The sequence below is a fragment of the Lethenteron reissneri genome, unplaced genomic scaffold (assembly GCF_015708825.2).
Source record: "Lethenteron reissneri isolate LAM-NWPU_2019-01 unplaced genomic scaffold, ASM1570882v1 scaffold_1864, whole genome shotgun sequence".
NCBI classification, from domain to species: Eukaryota; Metazoa; Chordata; class Hyperoartia; order Petromyzontiformes; family Petromyzontidae; genus Lethenteron; species Lethenteron reissneri.
This window is the reverse complement of record NW_026891624.1, coordinates 1,066,892-1,085,882: the sequence shown is the minus strand read 5'-3', so window position 1 is coordinate 1,085,882 and position 18,991 is coordinate 1,066,892. Positions and strand designations below refer to the sequence as shown.

The window sequence follows — 18,991 nt, the reverse complement described above, 5'->3', positions numbered from 1 at the left end:
AAGACAATTATATCGTATAGATATATGAGGCACGTTTCCCACTGTATTCCCGCCAACACCAATTCCATGAGCCGCTGAAACGTCGCCGGAGCCGCATTCAGGCCCATAGGCAACCGATTAAATTCAAAGAGACCTTGCGGCGCGCGGAATGCCGTTTTGGCTTTCGACTCGTCATCGAGGGGAAGCTGCCAGAAGCCCGAGGACAGGTCGAGGGTGTAAAATGATTTAGTACCCGATAAAGCATCCAATGAGTCATCCATCCTCGGTAAGAGGTACGCGTCCGCTACCGAAATTTTGTTCAACCGGCGGAAATCAACGCAAAACCTCGTACCACCATCTTTTTTCTTAACCAGAACGACGGGCGCGCCCCAAGGGCTGTTGGACGGCGAAATAATATCCGCCGCCAGCAATTCATCTACTGCCCCGCGCACGTGTTCCCTTTCCGCCGGGCTCATGCGGTGAGGGTGCATACAGATGGGAGGTGCCGCACCGGTGTCAATAAGGTGTGACAAAAGCGACGTGCGGCCAAGGTCCAAATCATGTCTGCTGAAAACATCAGCGTATCGTAGCAATAGTGAACGCAGGGCGTTCCTATGTTCATTTGACAAGGAAGAATTCTCTCTGCATAAATCTGCGATCCAGCGTTCCTGTGAACGATCGTGCGGAGATCCACCCGCGGGCATCCGAGCGTGCGGCGTTTTGTCACAAGAGGCGAAATCAGTAATGGGGTGAGCCAGCACCGATCCCTCCGGAACAACAATGCGGTCAGGTCCCCCATTCAACACCTGTATGAAAGGTGCCTGACCTGGTCGCACGATCGTTTGTGCCGCCGCCAAAGAAAAAGATTTAGATACCGAATTCGATGGGGATAATAGCACGCCCTTCGCATCCCTTCCCATTTGAAGGGGTTTTCGGTAACGCAGCGGAATGAGCATTTGCGCTCCCGACGGAACCTCCACCGTAGCAGCAACTACGGCGGTAACTGCATTACCTGTAGGCGCATTGGCCAGCAGGGAAGGCAGGAACGCCATCCTACGACCCCCCGGCATTTCCAAACAGTCCTGGTCGACCCGTATTCTCAGCGGCATCCGGCGCAGGAAATCAGTACCAAGCAAGCATGGAACAGCTAGCGAGCGAGAGATTAACACAGGTCCTGCGGCGGTAATATTTCCGATAGCGATGCTCACATCTACCTGACCACAGATACCCATGCTTCCCCCATTTGCGGAAACACACGCATCATTAACCTTGCGTATCCGCGACGTAGGAATGGACAACAAATGAAAAATAACATCTGAAATGATGGTAGCAGACGCGCCCGTGTCTACCAAGATATGGACGTCAACGCCGTCGATGGTACCCCGTACCGTCGACGAGCCCGACGCCGCAGCCACAACCCTGCGAGCCAATTTCTTCCACTGTGTAGCAGAACGTGTAAATGGAGCAGGAGAAGTAAAATTATCCTTAGGAGTGTAAGAATGAGTGCGAGTGGATGAGTGATGTGACAAGACCTGCCGGGTGTCCGATTTGTGCCGACTCGCCCGAGGTTGTTGCAGCTCCGCAGCAGGTGGAGGAGATGGAGGTCCCCTTGGCGGAAGAGGCGACGGCAGAGGTCGGCAGCGGCAGTCACGGGCGAAATGACCCCGTCTGCCGCACTTGAAACACGCGGCCGACGTCGGCCGGCGGTCGGACGACCCGGCCCTTGCGTGTGGACGGCCCGTGTAGTCGCCACGCTGGTCGCGCAGCCGCCGTCCCGGAATCCTATGCGGAACAGCAGCAGCCAGCATGTCGTCGTCGCCCGAGTCATCGGAGCAGTGGACAACCAGTCGCGGAGACCACCCCAAAGGCGGCCCGTCGATTTCGGGTTTCCCCGTCCACGCCGCCATTTGGTCCCAATGCTTAATATTAAACTTAGCGTCCAGGCAGCGCGCCACCCATCGCGATGTAAGCGGTTCGTGGCCGCACACTGGTAGAGAAATGTTGAGCTCCTGAGACAACTCCAGCATACGAGAAAGGATGAGAGGATCCAAATGATCGGCCGTCGCGTCGGGGTAGGCAGCCATGGCCAGCGCCATCAACGCCCCCCGATAAGCCAACGGCGATTCCTCCGATGCTCGGCGACGCGACATAAATTTTCTGGTGGCTGACGTCGGTGGGTCATAAAATTCCGCCATCTCTGCGAACGCATCCCGCAGTGTCTTCTTCTTGGACGCCGGGATGGAGCGGAAGACCCCCAGAGAAACATCATCAAGCAGTGTAGGTAGCGCTCCCAGCGCTTCATCCTCCGTCCAGTTCACGGATCTAAAAGCTGACTCGAAGCGCCACGTAAAAGCACTGCAATCGCCCCCGGCGATAAATTCTTTAATTTGTGGAAGGCGATGTCCGCGGTGGCAAGCGCGTGCCGCAGGCATCTCCGACTGCCGTTCCCGCTCTCCACCCGTTGCAGGCAAAATGGCGTCCGGCGGCCGCGTGGTGGTAGGCGCTCCCAAAATGGCGGCCGATGGCTCCGGCGCAGCCGCCCCACCCAAAACGACGGCGTCTTCCCGCGTGGCAGGAGCAATGGCGGACTCAGATTCCTTTGCAGGACCCCTTCCCGCGGCGTCCAGCTGATCGGCGATCTGGCGACCCACGGCTGGTGAGGACGCCACCGCGGTCACCAGGCTTAGCAGAATGGCGCGTAGCGACTCGATCTGCTCCGCCATCAGCCGCCATTCGTCTTTTGTTCCTGCGGTGGTCGCATCTTCCCCCGGTCGACGCTGAGAGGCGTCGAGGAGAGTATTATCAGCAGGCGGTATCGGGGCTGTAGCTCCCAACAGCTCATTTTCATCTGTCTCGACCTCTTCCACCGATAGAGGCACGGGCAGGTTCTTTTTTCTGGGGTGTTTAGACATCTTGACGATTGTCCAAACAGTCGCAGAAGCACTTCTGACACCAGTGTAATAATCCTTCTTGAGACGGCTTCGGAATCAGTCCTTTTTATTTCCACTTCCACAAATACACTTTACTCACACACTCTCCGTTGCTGGCAGACAACGGAGAGAGGGCAGACTTCACACCAAGTCCCCACCGCGCATGTGGCACCCAGAGCCCCCGTACGCACGTGACCCTGCTCTTGTCGTTCCCAAGTCTGCTCTCGATCATTCCCTCTCTCTCTCTTAATACCTTCGTCACGTGGTACCCCCCAGCCAATCCTCCATGGACAGCCTTGACTGTTCTCGATGGTTCCCTGCCAATCCCGGGACCATGCCTCTGATCCGGCTCCCCATTAGCTGGGGCCCCGAATGGCCAGGCCAATCACCCCTGCTGACATGCCGTGATCACGCCGGGGCCATGCTCCCTGTCTCAACCCTTATTGGCTACAAAGCAGGACCTGCAAGCCAATCCCCACGTGGACCCTCTATGGCTGTTATTACAATTGTAACAAGGTAAAACTGGTGAGAAAACACAGATACAGCATCTGTTATAATCCGGAAACACCAACACAATGAACACCACAGCATCAGAAAATTGTCTTAGATAACAATAGATCCTGGACGGACCAGGCCCCTACATTACCACTGAACAACTAGACAAAAGCACAAGCCGGTGCGTTGCATACAGGCACATCGTGTATTCATCCCACTGCACCCCAAATGTACAGCATTACACATAACACTAAACTGTGGATGAGATACTCCGTCATCTTTACTCTCAGGATCGCAACATAGGCACAAGTCTGACTCGACCTACTAAATCACAAGTAACATCCACAATAAGGAAAGTCGCAGGCTTCGTTACTAACTAGGCCTCGTATTTACTACAACAACTTAACGGCACCATAAAGGCATTTACATCACTATAACGGTCATTCCAACATTACAACCGCATTGGCAATATTATAGGAATATAAACAACTTACAGACAATGCTTATTAAACTCCCACAATGGACAAGTGCGGCTGTGGTCTCACTGAGATGCGATGCGTGCCGCCATCTTGAATTATGAGTAAGATGGCCCATGCCCGCGTGGTTCACTGAAATCTAACATCGTGACTTCCTGGTCACGTGACCAAAATTAGCATAAAAAAACAGGAAATTCCTGTGAACGAACGCTCCACATCTGCCGTGAGGCAAGACAGTGTATGTGTTTGAGTTAACTGGTTAGGTGTTCATGGTCGGAGATACATTGCGCTCTATGATGTAGCGTTTTCATGAGGGAATTATTCTGTGATGGATGGTGGTGGGAATCAGGTTTTAGTTAGGCATCAGTATGGGTTACTTTCCTGTAGACAGAATGGCTCATTGAGCCATCTGGTCTCTTTTTGATATAAATTATATTTCAATATAAATTATATTTCATGATACTTTACATGTTTGAAGGATGTGTATAATAGGGTTTTCCCCTTTTTTCTGGCAACAAAACAGGTGTTAAGATGTTAAAACACCAATCTGAAACCTTTTACAAGGAATCATGTCTGCATTGACCACAATGCTTATGGTCAGAATGCAAACAAAAAACATACTCTGATAATATATGCATTGTCCTTGAAACTGATTGGTCCACACCAGAGACAGCTTTATTTTTAGCCTGGTCTCAAACAGTGTTAGACCAGAGGACGCTAAAATATGATAATAGTTCAGTTCATTTATTAGGTTTCGCCCTGTGAGCCATGCGGCTCTTGAACCGCAACAAACAAAAACATTAACAAGAAACATCTTAAAGTGACTACGCGCAACAAAAAAATCCAGAAAAAAACAGCAAAGCCTTCCAGAAAAAGCACCGTATATCAACGCTGTGTGCAAAAATCCCAGTGGGATGCAAGTCAAACAATAACAACCGTATAACATTTAGATTAAAGTTATCAGTCGAACTCTGTACTACAACAAACTAATATGGCTAAACCAAAACGTTTTCGAAATCACCAAAATATATCTATAAAAACAATGTAACAGTGATCATAGGAACTCTGATTCAAATTTAACAATAAACGATATACATAACATGTACGACCAAACTTTGCAGCCATAGCTGGCAGCATGAGTCACTCCATAACAGCATCAGTATCAGTAGGAGTATCAACATTTTTCAATGCACCTTTGAAGATCAGCACACTATTATCAAAACTCAAGATCATACTTTGCAGCAGTCATCCGGAGCGATACATTTGATTTTAGGCCACTGAATAGCAGTGGCAGCTAGGGGTGTATACCTCTTCTAGAGCAGTTTTAAGTGAAGATCTCACAGGTAGTGATCCAAGTTGCAGTTTATTGGCGAAAGCATTCCAGACCCTGGGGGCATCAATAGCAAAGGCCCTTCCTCCAGTATTTGTACGGCAATAAGGAATGTGAACCTGGTTCGAAACAGTGAGGAGATCCAGCAGGTAATCTGCTGATTTATTTGTAAGTACATCGTGAATAAATAAGATCTGATGCACACGCCGTTGATCATTAAGAGAAGTTAAGTTTGACCCAATATAGAGATCGCAGTGGTGGGTCCTATACGGGAAGTTCAATGCAAATCTTAAGTCCGAGTGATACATTGAGTCAAGATTCTTCAGTACATTCAGTTTTGAATCAATGATGACCACAAGATACTTATAGATCTTGACTTGTTCTATTTAAAAATTCTTAAGGAATGTAATGGGAGAAAAATAACGTCCTGCTTATTCCTGGTGAGAAGCATAGTACCTTGGTTTTGGAGGTATTCAGGACTAGTTTAAGAGCAACTAGCTAATATTGTCGTTTGTTGAAATCACCCTAGAGCTTAGCAATCACGTCATCTGGAGAGCGGCCAGCAGTAATCAGTATCGTGTCATCTGCAAAAAAATTTACCCTGGAATGATCCAGGTCAGTCAGTGCCCAAGTCATTGACATAAAGCGAGAACAAGAGGTCGCCGAGGATGGAACCCTGTGGAACCCCTGCTGTTATCTTAACAATGTTTGACCTTACTCTTTTTGACCTCCAATCATCTATTAATACAGTTTGGGTGTGAGAAGAGAGGTAATTGTTTAACCATTCCACTGCGTGTTTGGAGAGACGGAGGCAACTTAGTTTACTAAGCAGGGTGTTGTGGTCGACTGTATCAAAGGCTTTGGACAAGTCAAGAAAAAGACTGGCGCAGTACTGCTTATTATCAAGGCTATTGTAAATGTGATTCAGAGTCTAATGCAGCAGATGTGGTGCTGTATTTTTTTCGGAACCCAGATTGGTTTCGATGTAAGAGATTGTTGTCGGACAGGAAACTGCTAATTTGGTAGTTCATTTTTTTTTTTATTCATCAACGCGGACAAAATTGAGAAAGGTCGGTAGTTATTTGGATCATATTTAGGGCCCGCTTTGTGAAGTGGACGAACATAGGAATGTTTCCATTCTAGAGGTACTGACGCTTCTTTGATGGACAGGTTGAAAATATGGGCGAGAGTTTTGTAAATTAGGTGACCAACAGTTAGCAGAGCAAAGACGGGAATGCTCTCTGCTCTGGTAGAGGAGGACCCTTTGAGGTAGGAAAGTTGTATCAGAACATTACTTTCATGGATAGGCTGGAAACTAAATTCGTTTAATGTTTGGACAGGTGTGTAGGAAATTGCATGAGCAGGGGTGACTCCCAATAAATTATTTAAAAAGGTCACCAGCTTAAGAAAAATGAAGGTTAAAATTGTCGACTACTTTTTGGGTCTCTGAAAAATAGTTCCCATTTCGGTTAAGCTCAACAAAAAGATTATCTGTGTTAGGTGCCCTTTCGATACATTTGACTGTTTTCCAGAAGATCCTGGCATTGCCATGTGATTCCCGGAGAGTGGAGGACAAGTAAGCATTTTTTACATGCCGTATTTTTTTGACACATCTATTCCTTAAAATTCGCTATTCTAGCCAGTCTTTGACCAAATTACTTCTCTGAGCATATGCCCAAGCCTTGTCCTTAGTTTTCATGAGCTTAGTAATCAAAGGATCAAACCATGGTGGGCAGTTGCCTTTAATTTTAAATCTAACCGACGGAGCATGTTTGTTGAGAATTTGGAGAAACGTGTACCTGAAGGTCTCCCAAGCCGTAGTCAGGTTGGGGATATCACAGACCTCGTCAATATCCGAGTGAAGCACATCATTAGTAAATGCCTGTATGCTGAAGTGTCTGATGGAGTGCTTATCAACCAATTTAGGGGGAGCTTTGGGTTTGGCTAACGATCTCACCCCAAATATGAAGGAGTCATCACTAAGGTTATAACCCAGAACACCAGTAAGTGGGAAGTTGTGAGAGGCATTAGTCAATAGGACACCAAGCAGAGATGACTGTCCCGGATTTTTTAGGTTGGGTCTTGTGAGGACATTTATTAATTGTAATAGGTTAAATTCATCTGCAAAATATGTGGCCACGGCTGGCGGGTTTAGCCAATTCCAATTCCGATCACCCATTAAAATAATTTCACCTTTAAGGAGGCCCCCAAAAAGCTCCCTCAGTGCGTTCCCAGCTTCAACATCCTTACCACTAGGTGGTCTATAGCAGCACACTACCAATATCTGTAGATTTTTAAGGAGAGTGATATTTTTTTAAACAAGGAATGAGCTGGTGAACATGCAATAGCACTAAGAACATATATGGCAATTCCACCTCCTTTAGACCCTTGGTCAAGTCGAAAAAGGTTGTAGTTGTCAATCGTAATCTACAAGTCATTGACGGCCGGAGTGAGAAATGTTTCTGTAAGGCAGAAAATGTCCAGGTCCAGATTTGCCACTTTTAGTTTTAGGTGACTTAATTTAATCACAAGCCTTCTGATGTTGACGTCTAGAATACCAACACATTTTCTGCCAGAAAAATCTTTGTAATTAAATGAGTTTTTTACATTTGGGCCAGGGTGAAGCTCAATACCTCCCAGAAATAAGAAAAGTAGAGTTAATAGTTTGTACAAATATTTTCTGTGAAAGGATGAAGTGCGGCGAACCTTGGACGAATAGCAGCAGCTTGCAGATGGTGACATTTTAAAAAGCAAAATGAAGTTAGGAAGGAGTGCTGGTGAAGTAATAGGACAGAGATAGGGTTTAAAAGGATACAATGATGGAGTGTAGAAGTGTCTATAAGCTGTTTCACTAGCAGGTGTAATGGCAAATAGAGCATCAAGTATGGACGAGAAATAACGACGGCTGCCAGTGGTGGAGTTTAGTTTGGTACTAGATATGGCCAGGAAGGGACAGCAGTAGGATACACAGCAGAACTGCCATCTTTAAAATAACAAACGTCCACAACAGTTAAACACACAAGTGAAAACGTACAGGTAGGCCGAGCACGAGAAATGTATTACCATACTTGTCGCACATGTACTGCTTCTCGTCCATGTGCTTGACAGTTTGTGGTGGCGGTCAGCTCCAGGTCACGAAATTGAAAAGTCGTTCAAGTTATTGCTGTTTGTAAGCACACCTTTGTGCGTTGCTATTTCTCTCCGCTAGTGTGGATGTGACCTAACACTTCACTTTTTTTTCTCTCAAGGAGAATATTCGCGAACAGGGCAATAACCTGATCAAGCAGGTGAAGGGTAAAAACCTCAAGGAGCGGGTCAAGACGGTCGAGGGCTTCCTGCAGAAGCTTCGGCTCCTTGCTGACGAGGAGCGTTTCTGAACAAACCAGGGAGCAGCAGTTAAGGCAGGCTAGGGAGTAGCAGCTCAGGCAGATCCAGGGAGCAGCAGCTTAGGTAGACGCAGGGAGCAGCAGCTTAGGCAGGCCCAGGGAGTAGCAGCTCAAGCAGGCCCGAGGAGCAGCAGCTCAGGCAGACCCGGGGAGCAGCAGCTCAGGCTGACCCGAGGAGCAGCAGCTCAAGTAGACCCAGGGAGCAGCACCTCAGACGTATACTGCGTTATGGCATTACTATTCGCATGAATGACGCTCTATAAAAAATACTGCATGTGATAGCCACAGATCTTATGAGCTGTTATTGAAGAGTCATAATGTCTTGTTCCTTCATATCCAAGTTGAGTGTAATCATGTTACCTTGTTGGTTTACCCCACGAAGGCCGACAGCATATTATGTGCTATACGCCAAGAGTATGAATCCTTGCAGTCACGAAAGCTTCAAATCTAGAACACAGTGATTTGAGGAAGATCTCGTCAGGCTTTCTAGAGCTTCTTCTCGTGGCGGCATGAGCCGCCAGTTGCAGGAGTGCACCTTAACCTCTGCAACATTCATGAACAGCTAGGACCAAGATAACATGACAGATAATTAATCCTCAAATTACATTGAACAAAATTACTTATAGATTAAGGGGTGACATAATCTGCAATTTATGGATCTCGGTAAAATTGGTAAGTTATTAAACACCTTCGGTGAGTAAACAAATGAAAGTTTTAACATTTAGGCCTACTAATCTGGTACTAGGCGAAGCCTGTGGTAAGATAATTGATCCTCAATTTAGTTTAAAAAATACTTATAGATTAAGAGGTGACTGATAATTTCCCATCGAAGGACCTCTGCAAAAAATTTCACACTTCAGCAAAAAAATATTCTTGCTGTGGTTTTCCCACCTGATGATGATTACCTGTGTTGCAATTGAAACGTAGTGATTTAATTTATTTTATACCTACGTGACTTTACCGAAAAAAACAAAGAGCGTGTATAGATTGCTAACATGTGCCCCCCCATACCCAACTCAATAATAAACTGCTAATTCAGAATCATCATCTGTATTTATACTGGAGGAATCCGATTATCTATGAAGCTCGTTTCACATATGTCCAGCAGGGCGGATCATAACGTTACAAAACAAATACTAAAACACAACAAGAGCACAAAGTATAGGAAAGGCAAACAAATCACTTAAAAATACAAATAAAACTAAATTATTTGGTATATTACCAGGTAAAGCCAACTGAGCTATTAACTTATTTTCCAGAAGCCACCTGGCACTGTTGCAGAAGAAATTTAAAATTCATGCATACGTCCTTATATACAACACATACCGTCAACAAACGCACGCGTTGTTCCGTCAAATCTCACCAACAGATAACCGGGAAATCTGCACAGCGATGGTGCGAGACAAGAACCTGATATCGCGTCTCCGGGACTCCCAGTTCCATGTGCTCTTGTCCGACCCATTCGCCATGTGCGGCGATGTACTGGCGCTCATGCTGGGCATTCCCTACGTCTACTCGCTACGCTTCACTCCGGGCTACATGGCCGAGCGCCTCTGTGGAGCAATGCCCGCACCTCCGTCCTACGTGCCCGTGCCCATGTTCTCTCTGACGGACGAAATGAACTTTTGGCAGCGTGTGCAGAACTTTTTGCTGTACAGGATTTTTGAAATGATCGCGATGCACATGGGGCAGGAGTCGAACAACATCTACAGTGAGATTCTTGGTAAGTCTCTGAACGTGTGTATGTTGTTGTTTATTGTTGATCGGGAGTGGTAGGGTTAGCAGTCAGCACACTGTGCTGCGAACCTGGTGACCCGAGTTCAATTCCCACTCATGGCCAACACCAGTGACGATTATATTATCTGAACCAGTCCTGGGCCTCCCCTAGGTATACTCATCCTCAAATGAGTACCTGGTGCAGTGTGTAAGCATCACCACTTAGGGAGACAGAAGCGGTCCGGCGTGGTGCTGGCCACCTGCCCCCTCGTGTGACGTGTCGCCATTCATAGGTGCTACTTGCTAACACCACTTGCCCCAATAGTCTGTTAAGGCTACGTGGGATTTTTGTCTTTGTTCATTGTTGGTTCCAGAGTCGTTCATTTATGTGTGCATGCATATGTAGTGTCATGTGTTTCTTCTTCCTTCTCACTCGAGGCTTGTGTGTTCGTGTGGGTGGCATGCGTCGCACACACTCAGTCGGAGATGAGGTAGTCGCAGTAGGCAATGTCCTCCCCTTTTATTGTTGTTGAGTTCACGCCACCACTCGGGCCCCCTCTCTCTCACGACCACACTGCCGCATGCCCCATCCCAGACACAACCCTGTCTAGATTGCACCGGTGGCATCGACCGGGACAGCCAACTATTGTCTGGCCACGCAATGATCGGGCAAAGGCAGCAGTGATGAGGGCGGCGACAACGACAGCGACGACAAGACGAGTCCAATCCCAGAACTAGCAGCCCGGAGCTTTCGTTCTCCGCTGCATATATCCCCCTCGGTGTGGTTTGGCTCCGCCCTAGCCATGCCTACCTTCTCAAACCAGGGATTCCCCACGAAGTTAACCGTCACCCTTGCCCTAGTTTTCCGCCCTGCCAGCACACCCGTGTATATGCTCAACGGCGTGTAAGCTCAGTGCCACCTGCAGTTGCAGCTACTGTACAACAGTCGGCGCTATGTCACTACACATGTGTAGTGGCATAGCGCTGGCTGCTGGCAGAAAAGGGAATCTGTGGCTTACGGTAGTCCTGACATAAGCAGGCCAGGATATACACGAGAGGGAGATCTAGGGGAAAGGTCACAGAAGGGGCCCACCAGGTCCCCGCTAGTAGGTTCCAGAAAGGGGGGTGGCCGGGGTGGAGCTAGGCCACGCTGTTGCTGAAGTCCATCGTCGCCATTCTTCTTGTCATCTTCATCATTCTTCTTGATATCTTCACCATTCTTCTCATCGTCGTCTCCGTCTCTACCATCTCGGGGCGCCACTAGTAAGACAGCCTACCAACTGTTATAGCTAACATAACAGGTTTTTTGGGTTAGATCGCGTAAATAGATAAATGCATTATGCGAGCCTTTTGAATGTTGTCCTTCCGGTCTATTGTGTGTATTAAAATACCCGTGCCAATGGTAATCCCTTTTGAAGTATGATGCCCTATTTAGTCATGCATTTAAATAATGTATTATTTGATACTTTGCTTCCACGCAGCACGAAGACGGTAGCTATTCGAATGGTTAAACTAATTTTTATTTGAAGCTTTTGTGACATGCAGGAATCCATACTCTTTGGTTCTTTCGGTAAAGTCACGTAGGACGATTGCTTGTGTGGTGATCGAAACGTCGTGATCTATTATTTTTTCTACGTACGTTACTTTACCGAAAGAACCAAAGAGTGTTTTTCATTTTATTTCTATTTCAATAGATTATCTAGTTAGTTTTGGCCAGTAGTAGCTAGTTTTGCACGTAACTTCAACATTATCAAATTAAATTGAGTGCCCTTGTTGGCACGCATGTTCCTCTACTGCTGACAGTTGTATTTGGGAGAATTTAATATTTCTCTGTTCTTTTAGTATCGTGCTGATCAATCGTCCTTTTTGCCCAACATAACATTTCCCACATGTACAGTTAATCCTGTACACACCTTCTGTTGATAGCTTCGGTAATGCATTTTGTATTAGATAATAATTCTGTATTTTTATGTACCGTGCCAAATCTGACTCGGATATTTTGTTTTTCCAAACATCTGGCTAGTTTATCAGTTACTCCCGCAATGTACGATATTTTGATCGTTTTCATTGCTTGGGCAGTTTCAATGCTCATGTTATTTGATTTGGTTTTGGCATTCAATGCCTTGTTTATTTGTGCATCACTGTAACTGGTCATTTGCAGCGCTTCTTTAGAATGTTGAATTTCACTTCTCAGACTGTCACCCTTTGACACTTTCTTAGCTCGATGATAAGAGCAGATTTTTGTGAGGGGTGATGGTGTGAATCTGCATTCAGATAGGCGTCAGTATGCGTTTTCTTTCGGTAAACACTGTGTGTTATTTTACCATTTCGACCTCGTCCGAGCAGAATATCCAGAAATAGTAGAGTTTTGTCAGCTTCCACTTCCATGGTGAACTGGATGGATGGGTTTTACGAGTTAAGATAATTTAGAAATGCGTTCAGTGTATCTTTGCCGTGTGGCCAGACCACCAATGTGTCATCCATAAAACAAGCAGAGGGTTTTAGTGTGCTTGAAGCTATTGTTTTTGTTTCAAAATCTTCCATGTACAAATTCGCTATCACAGGAGACAAAGGAAAGCTCATTACTGCTCCTTCCTTTTGTTTATAGAAGTCACCTTTCCACAAGAAGTAGGTGTTCTTTAGAGAGTATTCAGCTAGTCTTGGGATAGCTTTGACTAAACCGTTGGTCGTTACCAGAGTTTCAAGTAATTTGACTCGTTGACTGGAACCCTCATGAACAGAGAAGTCACATCAACACTTACGAGAATATCATTAGGGTTAAACTTAATATATTTCATTATATTTAAGAGATGTTCATCGATTTTGATGAACGAAGAAGTCCAACCAATGTAGGTGCTGTATTTGTTTCGTTATGTATTGTGCTAATTTGTACATGGCAGAGCCTATTGTACTAACTATGGGTCTTAATGGGACGTCAGGTTAGTGAATTTTTGGTAGCCCATGAAGTCTTGGTGGTTTTGATGCCCTTGGTTTTATCAGTTGGGAATTGATGACTTGGGAATGATAGCCGTTGTTTTACGTTCCAAGGTGCTGGTTGGGTCTCGTTTCATTTTAAGGTAGGTACCTTTATCGAGTAAATCTTTGATTTTATTTTCATAGTCCTTACGGGGCATCACAACAGTTGATCGGTTCTCCAACACACCGGTGTGCTGTACTAGTGATGAATTGGCATGTTCTGTTTACGTGACAACCCTTACTGGTTTGCTGTGTCGGGTAGTGGCGGGTTTAAACGACACATTTATATATTAACGCGATCTAACCCAAAAAAACCTCTTATGGATAATATTGGTTGTGAAAGCCTACGTGTTAAACTGTTATAACTATGTAGTGATAATAGACGGACTAAATATTAAGTGTGTTAATCCCGATGGTGCTCGCTAAATAAAGAAGTGCCTCCAAGTCTTATCGTCTCCGAGTTAGTCACTACACATGTGTTCACATATGTCCATGCGCATCGCTATGTGTGTGCGTAAGTGCATTATGGGGAGTGGTAGTGTAGCAGTTAATGTGATGTGCTTTGATCTCCGGCAAATGGTTTTTACAGCTCCACGTGTTCTCTCACAGGAGAAGGGACTACACTATGTCAAGTGATGAGCGGTGCCGAGTTATGGCTCATCCGGACCAACTGGGACCTCGAATTTCCACGTCCGTTCCCTCCCAACTTTATCTTTGTCGGGGGGCTCCACTGCAAGCCCGCAAAACCATTACCTGAGGTAAAAAAAATCACTAGATTATACACTATTACAGTCTGTTCTCCCATAATACGTGTTTTTATAACATGAACTGAATACAACGCAATGAATGTATGAAGGGACACTTTTTTTAACGCAGATGCGAATTGGAAACAATGCAATTGAGTGAACAGAACTACGTCGCACGAGTTGGAAAAAGCGGTCATATGGCTGCCTCAGTAATAGCATCATCACAAAAAGCGGGACACTGCTGGATGCCTCTATATGTTACCTACGAGCCTCAGTCTTAGTTCAGCCTGCATATGCATCTCACGTGGTATCGCGGACTGTGCTTTACCCCATGTTATGTATTGTACCGCGATCTTTTCCATAACGCGGCGTTCTTCTGGAATGCAACTACTACCGCGTTATAGGAGAACAGACTGGACTCGGAAGCTGCTACTACAATCCGTGTCTCGTGAAGAACATGTTTGGGTTTCCCTCTTTAACAATTGTCACTGTACGTTTTCTCTCTGTGTGCGTTACCAGGACTTTGAAGAGTTTGCCCAAAGCTCGGGTGAGCACGGCCTCATTGTGTTCTCGCTGGGCTCCATGATCAAATACATGCCTATTGAGAGGGCTGAAGTGATCGCCTCTGCACTGGCTCAGCTCCCACAGAAGGTACAGAAATTCCTCGCCAACCACGGGTGTTAGGTTCCTGGAAAAGGCCGCGGTAGGTAAATCCGCAGTTGGTAAAGTACAGGGGGCCTATGGGAAATACGGAGTTAGGGGAACCTGTGAAGGCCGAGGTCTACCCCACCACCTTCGATGGGCAGGTGGGGCGCGACGTCCGCCTCCTCCACTCCCTCCTCCACCATGTCGATCGGCTCCCGCCGGGCCCCCGCCGACTGGGTGATCACCCCCCTCGTGCTGGCACTCTTTCTGAGGGACATGGCTGCAGCGCTGGCTCACCGCCACACGGGGTTACTCCGCACACGCTCACGTACATCACCACTAATACGAAGGCCGTTGTGTGAATATGCGCGCGCGCGCGCGCCTTGGGGTGGTTAAACCCTAATCCGCTTGCACACAAAGTCTAATGCCAAAGGGCTGCTCGAATTTGCGCACGCGCCTCAGGGTGGTTAATGCTATTGTTGTCACGTGAACACGCACGAGCATCGGCGAGCAGGTTTAGCGCGCCCCGCCCTGATACTCGCGCGACTCAGCTGCACGGACGCGCGAGCATCGGCGGCCGTTTATGTTTAACTCCATGCGCGCCTCACACACACAACTCAAATTACCAACACCACGCCGAGGTTCCACCCACACACACACATATCACATTGCACCGATACTCTGGACTAAAGTTTATTAACGGCGCGTCTAAAGAAACACCGTGTGTGGCCCGAAGCAAATATTCTACCAGCAGCACCTAACCTATTACTATCCAATCCCTTAGGTGTTCCCCCACTTTATTACTCACCTCACAGATGCACTCACGGTGTCGCACGGATGCTGTGCGAGTCGGAGGGTCGACGATCAGAGACGACTCTGTCTAGGATTGACTCGTAGCGGCACCTGCTGGTGGCGTCTCACGGATGCTGCGAGTGGCTGGGAGTCGGTCCGGATGGTTGAATGGCTGGAGAAGTCTCTAACCATTCTTCACTCCCTCCTATTATGCCCTGGGATTCCGAAAATTTAGGGTATATGACGTCATCCTGCGCAGCCAATCGTGCGCCTAACTTTCGATTTTCGAACGTCTCGCGGCCGTTACCTAGGGCATTATGTCACGCTATCCCCCCCACCGTCCATTGTTTCCGCGCACGCATTACTCACCCCTGACTCAGCCGGTAAACCCTGAGTGGCCGCCCGGCTCAATACACACCCGCGGTGTCCACAGGGATTTCCCTCCCCCTTTGAGGGGGGCCGCAATGTAATTTGGCCTGGGGGGATTGGCCAATCTCCTGGCACCAGGAAACTGTGGGACATCCATGCTAGGGGCCTTTCAGATGAAAACCCATGATGTCAGGCGATCCCCCACCGGGACCCTACACGTGTGCATGTGTGCGGCGTGTGTATGTGTAGTAAGTTGCAAGAAGCTTGGACGACGGGGTCGGAGGCACACTTATTTATTAATACCAACTTGTGTACAGTAACGGGTACACACAGCACTTGAAGGGGTATCGTCCCCTTCACTCGTCTAACAGGGAGACACACCGTCTAACCCCGCTAACCTACGCCCGAGTCCTCCACTACAGAGCTAGGGGAGGCTACCTATCCCAGCCCTGCTCAAGCTGGGATCCCGGCACCCTGAGTCTCCAGACCGGCTCTTATAAGAACGTCAGTCTGGGCTCTCGGGGCCACGCCACCGGCTTGCCCTGGTCAGCCCTGACAAGGACAGCGAGCCAGGGGAGCTCCGGGGCCTATTTTAGCTGGTCTTCACTCTTCGCTGGTTTAAGCTAACACTCGACCTCGAGCCCTCCGGCTCACCACCTTTTATAGCACTCGGCCCCCGGGAGGGGCCCGTGGGGGATGCACGTGCGGACGTCGGTGTGAGCACCTCCTCTGTGTACGGCCCTAACCACGCCCCTTGTGTTTGTTACCCATCCGTGTCCATACATCCACACAATTACACCTCTACATATGCATTCAGGGCGGGTTCGCAGCGCTTGCGGAGTGACTCCGTGATCGTGGCACCACAAACCACGTCCTCGGTCAGACTCGTTATAGCTTAACGAAGTTGCCTCTTTTTTCTTCACTAAACACTAAAATAATATCGTACATTACACAATGACATAATAGAACATAATAACCATTCAATCAACGTTATACATCTTTTAATATTAACGATGCTGATGGCAACTAGGTGATGTGGGAAGGGCTGGTTTGAAGGAGGAGCGAATCAGCCCCCCCCTCCATCTTCTTCCAGGCCACAGGTGCAACATGAGTAAGTGAAAAATTATTGTGTCCTGTACAGTATGTCCAAGAAAACAGACGGGCAGCTGATCAACTAAGCCGCGTTCCGGGTGGCAACTGTAGCATGCAGGGGCGGCCTGTCCATATAAGCGAACTCGCCAATCGCCTTGGGTGCCAAGATAAGTGGGACGCCAATTTCAAAGAATAAAATACAAGTAAAAAAATACGAATAAAATTACAAAGATATAATTTCAATTCTCATGCGTATACATAGGGAATATGAATTATGATTCATTTCTCAACGTTTACGATAATTAATTCACGTAAAATATTTTATTTAATGCAAAAATAAATACTGTGAATCGGACTGAAATGTTGTCTAGCTGTCGTGTACAAATCTATTCTTAAAATTTAGTGTCTCTATTTTATCTGATCTCAGAAACATTGGTTAAACAGTTGGACAGATGGACAAACCGAATAATTATGACTTAAAAAAGCTTAAAAGACATTAAATGAGAAATAGGAGTGGTTAAATCTTAACTTAAAGCTTTCGTGACTGCAGGAATTCATATTCTTTGGGTCTATTGGTAAAGTCACGTATATAGGTTCAAAGAAAATAACAACATTTTATTTGAACCTATCTACGTGACTTTACCGAAAGACCCAAAGAATATGAGAAATATGAGTAAATCTTTTACAACTTTATTAAAAACCTCAGCCTGGATCTGGCCTCGGGGTTCGGAACTGGGGGCGCCTCGGGTACTAGTTGCTGGCAGCTCGTCTAAGGTCACCCCTGGTAGCATGGAGAACTGTGGGGGCCGACGTCTGCCCCATAGCCCACAACGTTTGCCCCCTCCACTCCCTCCTCCACCGCGTCGATCGGCCCCTGCCGACCAGGTGATTGCCCCCCCCCCCCCCGTGTTAGTGCCCCCTCTAAGGGACCACTAAATCGCTGGCTCACCGCCGCACAGGGTTATTCCACACACGCACACACACTAACGCTAATGCTACGGCGGCGGCAAGAACGCGTGCGCCCCTGCCAGCTGGTTAAACCCTAATCCGCTTGCACACAAAGGCTATCAATAAAGCGTCTGCATAAATATACGCGCCGGCGGGTGTTGATCCGCTACCCCGCACCCGCGTTAAGACGCGCTCTAAATTGGCAGCGCGAACGCGCGCGCACCTGCAGGCGATTAATTTAACACGCACGCGCGTAAACATGCGCGAGCGTCGGCGAGTGGTTTAAACTTACCCTGCCTCTGCCCTAATACTCGCGCGGCACAGCTGCACGGATGCGCGAGCATTGGCGGCCGTTTATGTTTTAATACACGCGCGCCTCACACACACACAAATTACCAACACTATGCCGAGGTTCCACCCACACACAGAATTCACACTGCACCGATACTCTGTATAGGAAGAGCTTAGCCTAACTCTACGAACCCAGTCACTCAAACGTCCTACCACGTACCTTGAAGCTGTGCTCACGGCGTGGCAGGGACGCTGTGAGTGTCGGAGGGAGAAGGACGAGATAAAACTTTACCTATCACTGCCTCGTAGCAGCACTCGCTGGCATCACACGAATGCTGCGAGCAGCTCGAGGAGACAAGACAAGAGGCTAAAATCGTCCTGGGCTACTTTTTGTATTCTCTAAATCATGCGCTTACCTGCGGCGGCGTCCCTCTTGACCGTCTCTACCGTGGCCTAATCCTAGTCCGCGGTGGTGGGCGCCTGCCACCTATTGCCTCTTGTTGCCCATTTTCTGGAAGGGCGCTTGCGCTTTTCTTGCCTAATATTCCACCCTCCGTCCTCCCGCCAATGTTGTGAGTAATTCATTGCGGTTGGCTCAGGGAACATTTTCTTTCTGCGCCCATACAATTTTAAACCAATTTTAGGGGCATCACAATGTAACCTGTCCTACGAGGGTCGGCCAATCTCCTGGCACCGGGAAACTGTGGGACTTTCCCTCTAGGGGCCCTTTGGATTAAAACCCGATGTGCCAGGCAATCCCCCGCCAGGACACTACGTGGGTGCAAGTGCTACGTGTGTGCGTGTGATCAGGGTGGAGGGT

At 47.6% G+C, this 18,991-nt stretch overlaps 1 protein-coding gene across 1 annotated transcript in view; it reads left to right on the top strand.

Annotated features, from left to right (window-relative positions):
• The window catches only part of LOC133339451 (UDP-glucuronosyltransferase 2A2-like), a 55,813-nt gene that overhangs the window by 19,279 nt on the left and 17,543 nt on the right, over positions 1-18,991 (top strand). The window contains 3 exon segments of the mRNA XM_061547620.1: positions 9,966-10,319; positions 13,898-14,046; positions 14,554-14,685. Of these exon segments, the coding sequence (XP_061403604.1) occupies positions 9,966-10,319; positions 13,898-14,046; positions 14,554-14,685 (635 nt within the window).